This window comes from Bos taurus, chromosome 27 (assembly GCF_002263795.3).
Source record: "Bos taurus isolate L1 Dominette 01449 registration number 42190680 breed Hereford chromosome 27, ARS-UCD2.0, whole genome shotgun sequence".
NCBI classification, from domain to species: domain Eukaryota; kingdom Metazoa; phylum Chordata; class Mammalia; order Artiodactyla; family Bovidae; genus Bos; species Bos taurus.
The window spans coordinates 36,805,227-36,811,226 of record NC_037354.1 but is presented as its reverse complement, the minus strand read 5'-3'; the positions used below and the strand labels follow the sequence as shown (position 1 = coordinate 36,811,226).

Below are 6,000 nucleotides of genomic sequence, written 5' to 3'. Positions count from 1 at the left end.
ATGTGAACTATCTCACTGATACTTTTATATCGGTTGCATGTTGAAATGATAATATTTCAGACATACTGAATTGAATAAAATATATCATTAAAATGAATTGTACCAATTTCTTTGAATTTTAAAAAAATGTGGTACTTGAAAAAATGAATTACATGTGGGAGGGGGTTAGTGGCTCCTGTCATGTTTTGCTTGAACAACGATGATCCAGGGTGAGAAAGGGAGAGGGTCTAGGACCCAGCCCTGGGAAAGAAGGATGTTCAAAGCAAGATTTCAGACAGCACCTAAGCTACGGGCCAGCAGCTGGGTGGAGACGGTTGCCAGGGACATGGAGATAGAATGCTCACTTCCAGGCTCTAGTCCGTCTGGTTAGCCTGCCTCTCAGGCCCTCAGTTTCGGAGGGTGGAAAGAAGCAGAGTGTTTGATCAAAACTTTTCACTAATCCTGAAATACCGTCCTCCACCAATTCCTCTTTAGCTCTACGTGGACCAAGAGCTCCCTCCCACTGGCCGGGCTAGAAGGGGCCTGGGAAAGGCCCCAGACTGAGGGACGGTGGCTGGTACTGGGTCATGCAGGGAGCTGGGGGAGGAGCCGAAGACCCCTTCCCCTCCGCAGCATGGGTCTGTGGCCGGTGACCCACACGACCAGGGGTGTGGCTCGTACGGCCGCACACACACGCGCAGAACGGGGTGTGAGATGCCAGGAATGGGGGGAGGGGGGTCCCCGGAGCCGATACCTAGATCCACTCCTCTCAAGAGACAACTAAAGGCAAACTTCGTCTAGGACGCGTTTCCTATCTGTAATTGGTAAATATGCAAATGAAAGGCCCACATGGTCTGGCCGGGCAAATCAAGCTCTAGGCGAGCGGCTGGGGGAACCGGCGCTTCCGGGAGCCTGGGCACGGTGCCCCTCCGCGGACGCCCGGGCCGGAAGGCCGGGCGGGCGGGGGGGTGCGTCCCGGCCCCCTCGGCCGCCGCCCGGGGGCGCTCCAGGCCCGGACCCGCCGCGCCCCCCCACCCCCGCCCGGGCCACGCGGGCCTGGCCTCCGCGCCCCGCGATGCGGTCGCTTCCGCCGCCGCTTCCAGGCGCGCTGGTCGGTGGGGCAGCCTGGGCGCGCGGCCCGTGGCCGGCCGCAGCCTCCCCCGCGTCCCCCGGCTCGTTGCGGCGGGGCCCTCCGGCAGCTCCGGGCGGCGCGGCGGCTTTGTTCCCGCGACCCGACGGCGCGGGGGCCCGTGCGTCTGGCGGCGGCGGCGGCGGCACTGCAGTGGCGGAGCCCGGCTGGCCCGCGCGCCTGCAGCCGGGCGCTCGCAATGCGCCAGCGCGGGCGCCGCGCGCGCCGAGCCTCGTCGGGCCGGCGGGGCAGCCCGGCCGCCAGCTGCCCCCGCGCCCTCATGCGTTAACTGCTGGGGTCCGCCCCCTCCCCGCGGCCCGCCGCCCGCCGCTCGCCGCAGTACGAGCCGCCTCCCCGCCCCCGCCCCCGCCCCCCGCGCCGCCGCCGCCGCCGCAGGAGAGGGAGGGGGCCGGAGGGAGGAAAGGAGGGAGGCGGTGGGGCAGAGCCCAGAGCCCGTCCCGGGCGCCCGCCAGGAGCTCCGGCCGCGGCGGGAGGCGCCATCCGGGGGCCGCCGGGCAGCTGCCGCGCGCCTCGCCCTCAGCGCCTCTCGTGGCCGCGTCCCCGCCGACCCGGCCGCAGCCTCCCCCCGCGGGGAGGGCAGCTCCCCCCGCCGCGCCGGACCCCCCGCCCCGCCACTCCGCGGAGGGCAGACTCCGTTTTTCCTCCCCGGGAGGGTGTCGCCACCTGGATCGCCAAGTGCGAAGGGCCCGGGAGGCGGGGACCCACCGGAGCACGGTGACCGGCCATGGCTCAAGCGGCCAAACAGCTGAAGAAAATCAAAGACATCGAGGCGCAGGCCCTCCAGGAGCAGAAGGAGAAGGAGGAATCCAACAGGAAGCGGAGGAACCGCTCCCGTGACCGAAAGAAGAAGGTAAGGGGTGGCGGAGGGGGGGCGGCAAGCCTGGAGGCAGAGGAGCCCGGAGGTGGCCGCTGGGGGAAGGGGCGCGGCGGAGCCCGGAGAGACAGGGGGACGCGGGGCCCCGCGGCCGGTCGAGAAGATGTTGCCGAGCGCAGGGCGCGCGGGGCAGGAGCGGTGGAGGGAGGGGGCTTCGGAGCGGCCGGAGGAGGACCCGGCAAGTGGGCTGGAAGGGCAGAGCGGGCGGCCCGGAGGCTGAGGGCGCGCAGGAGCCCGCCCGCCCGCGGAGACCTTTCAGCACCTTGGACAGACGCCGCGGGCCCGGCGCCGCCGGGAGGAACTTTTCCGCCCCCCAACCCCCGTAGTCGGCGCGGGGTGGGGGGCTACTCGCCGTCTCTCCGGGGCTTTCCAAGGAAGCCGCTTTAGGAAATGCGGCCCCGGGCTCCGGAGACCTCTCTGCCCGCCGCCTCCCCGGTGACCCACTCTCGGAGGCGCGGAGAGCCTCCTTCCCAGGTCTCTGAATGGTGGGGCCTCTGCCCTTTCCCCACCCTCCTTGAACCCCGGAAAGCACCTTGACTGACCCTGTGGGGCCCCGGGGCAGAACTGCTTAGCCTGGTGGAGGCGGGGGACGGGTGGGCATTTGGCACCGTCTCCAGTTCGGGTCACTCAAGATGAGCAGCGGATGACCAAAGGAACTTCCCTTTGGAAGCCTGCCGTGAGTGCTGTCCAGCATGGCCCAGGGGCCTGGTCAGAGAACAGGTCTCCTTTCTGTGTAGGAGTCGGTTGGTGGTGGGGGCGGGGGCTGGTAGTGACAAGACAGCCCCCATAAAGACCCAGACCCCTTAGGGCAATTGCTGTCTGCTCAGCACTCTGGGTCTGGGGCCTTCCTACCCCCAACTCAAAGCACCTTTTAATAAAGACACGTTTGGTGAGAAACACTTTCACTTGTGAAGGGAGGGAGTCAGTTGACTGGGCGAGGGCTCCAGTTGGGGTGTTTTGGAACCCCCCACGGAGGAGGCCAGGTGCCTATGGATGCGGTTCTTTGGGTTGGAGACAGGCCGAACTTCAGCTCCAGCAGAGCCATTTTAACCTGCGGACGGCAAGCTGGGGCATGGCCTGTGAACCCATTGCCTGGGAATGTGGCCCTCGGGGTTCCAGGACTGAGGACTGAGGACCAACTGAGACGCTGGTCTTGGTTGAGAAGGAAACATTTTTTTATTTCTTGAAATTGGCTACCTCTGAGAAAGAAGTTTGAAGCCTGTGGTTGAGAGCAGCGTGGGGACAGGCTGCCTGTGGGTCCTACTCCTCCTCGTACCAGCCAGTCGGCAAGACCCACATCCAGCCAGTTCCTCGAGATGAAATCCAGGAGCAGAGACGTTCTCTGATTGCACCCCAAGTGGCCGGTGCGCTAGGCTTTCCTATACCCCTTCCAAAGGCAGTCTTCCTCCCTCCCAGGGATTGCCTTCTCATGTGTAAATGGTAGTCGCACCAAGGCACCACCGCTTTAGCAGGACCTAAAAAGAAGCCTTCTCCAAACTGACGGGGAGCGGGAGTTTGGGTTGGTGCCACTTAGAACACTCCATCAGGTCCTTCTGCTGGGTCTGAAATACTGGAGCCCATCTTGTGAGTCAGGCCGGGGGGAAGTCTGGTTATATCTGACAGTGCTCACCCACTTTCTTGGCATGAATGTAAACTTCTCCTTAGGAAGGCGTGTTCTCTATTTCCATCCCTGCCTCATGCTTTAGGAGCCAAGCCCATCCTCTCCCAAACTGCTCACTCAATGTTTTTATCCCACTTTTTGCTCCCAGCCTCTTCCTTGAAAATATATATATATTTTGAGCCAGAGTCAAAACAAAACTCTCCCTTTCCTCTCTTCTGAGAATTCTTTCCATTCTCTGTAACTCCCCTCAGTATAACTCTGAATCCCAAATGCCTGCAAGACACACATAGAAAAGCAGCAAGTCCAATATTCTTTTTGTTTCTTAGTCTGGACATTCTTGGTCAACTTAATCTCCATGTCAAGTCTAGCTGATAACATATTCCACACTCCCCCCCTCCCCCAACCAGTTGGGTTATTTTGTTTTACTAGCTGGTCACAGCATACTGCGTCAGTAAGCATTTGAAAATCTTCCACACAGATTTTCATTATTTTACGCAGTATCCTGGGTGCTAGGAGGGATACAGCAATAATAAGGAAATCTGAATTCAAAGTGATAGCGATGCTATAAACTCTTTAAGGGATTTTTGGGGTAGAGGGGCACTAAGGTACGAGGTGAGGTGTCGGGGTGCTGCGTTTGTGTTTCGTAATGCTAGTGAGTTCTTTTTGCCATCGGCCTATAAAATTTATAGCAAAAGGCAACGTCTCAAGAAGGTGGCAGGCCCTTGGGGAAAGGTGAGGGAGGCACAGCAGTGCAGAAAGGCTGGTTGGAGAGGGCGGAGGATGTGCGTGCAGGAGCTGGTTGAGCAGATGGCCGAGGTGGGGGTGGGAGCCCAAGGGAGGGTTCACATAAGGTGAGGTCTTTGTTAGACCCATTTTTCACCACCGAAGTCATGGTTTGAAGCGAAGTATGTTAAGACCGAGCAGCTGAGGACTCTACCCTGGTCACCCCAGACTCGGGGACGCTGTGGAACCACCCTCATCTCAGCAGGAAGAAAGAATTCACACATGCAGATAGTCGTTTGATGCCAGTGAACTGGTAATTCAGGGGAGTGTGGAGCTCAGCAAGGGCATTCTGGATTTACGGAAAGGGAAGGCGTTTGTCCCACGGGTAACCTACTTATCGGGGCCTGACGGAGCAGAACCGCAGCACTCCCCGTTTGTAGAAATCATCACGGTTGTAACTTCAGCGGTGGTTGCAGCTTTTACAGTTGCTGGTATTGTGTGGGAAGGCACTGGCTGAGGGGTGCTGTGCAGCGGCCCTGGAGGCTGCTGTTGTGACGTGCTGACTGACACAGATAGAAACCACCTCGACGCAGGGAACTGAGCTCAGACTCTGTAGCTGGAAAAAGGCCTGCATTCTTCTGGGGCTTCATTCAGCTTTCTGCTTGTGCAGCACACGTCCTCATCAGATGCCTGCTGTTGGAGCTGCAGCTTTTTGGAAAAAAAAGAAAAAATAAGATCCAGTATTTATGATGCTGACTTGATAAGTCCCCTGCGTCTGAAGATGGGGATGGAAGTAAATAGATTGCAGGGCATGTGTTAAGCAGGCATTTGCATTAAGAACGGCAGCTCTCTAGGGCTGGAGAAGCCTTGGGCATAAGGATATGTGCACTTTTTCTGCCTTCTTGGAGCTTGAGGTTGGGAGACGAGGATGAGGAGTTTGGAGACGAAGGTGAGGTGAGGCAGAATTCAAGAAAGGGGGAGGGGGAAGTGGGAAGAGGGAGGGAGGCAGACAGAGAAGGGGGCTGGAATCTCAGCCCTACTTTAAGGGGTGACCCTCAGCCTGCAGCACCTGTAAGTGCCCTGGGGTGGCATTTACTGAGCTTTCTCCTCGTCTCTTATTCTGTCCATCTCCTTCATCCTCTGATGTTGGTGAAGGAGGGGACCAGGCCCTGTTCACAGCTGTCCATCTGATACCCAGAAGGCATGCCATGAATGTGGGGGTGGTGATGGGTGGGTGAATGGGTGGGGTCTTATGTCTGTCTCTGTTCGCCCAGGTGGTTTTTGGTCATCACTTGTGTTAGGTGAGCAATGCGCTTTTGACTATCTTCAGCCGGCACCTGAAGAAAGCCCGACTTTTCTTTCATTCCTGATCACTTTGCAAACCACCCGAGCCTTGTAGGCAAGCAGTGGAACCATCTAATTTTTTGGTGCAGTGACTTCTACCACTGAGCCTGCAGTTAGTTCCTTGCAGGGTCCCTGCTGCACTAAATGTCAAGTGAGTTTAGCCATTTGGAACAGCAGTGTTTGCACAGGGCCCTGAGGAGCCCAGGTGAGGATACAGAAAGGAAAAAATGGAAGCCCGGGAGCAGAAAGTGGCCATCTCTGCTTAGCTGTGCAGACAGTGTTGTCGGCCCTGCCGGCCTCCACAGCTTC

At 59.1% G+C, this 6,000-nt stretch overlaps 1 protein-coding gene across 5 annotated transcripts in view; it reads left to right on the top strand.

Moving 5' to 3' along the window:
- Positions 1-1,471: 1,471 nt before the first annotated feature.
- Positions 1,472-6,000, top strand: part of ANK1 (ankyrin 1) — a 245,260-nt gene continuing 240,731 nt past the window's right edge. For 2 of the 5 annotated variants that reach the window (XM_024986485.2, XM_059882374.1), the window contains exon 1: positions 1,520-1,979. In XM_024986485.2, coding sequence (XP_024842253.1) covers positions 1,854-1,979 — 126 coding nt within the window. In that variant the 5' untranslated portion in view covers positions 1,520-1,853. Of the gene's footprint in view, positions 1,980-6,000 lie in introns of all 5 variants that reach the window. The other 3 variants (XM_024986490.2, XM_024986486.2, XM_024986487.2) reach the window with 3 other exon arrangements.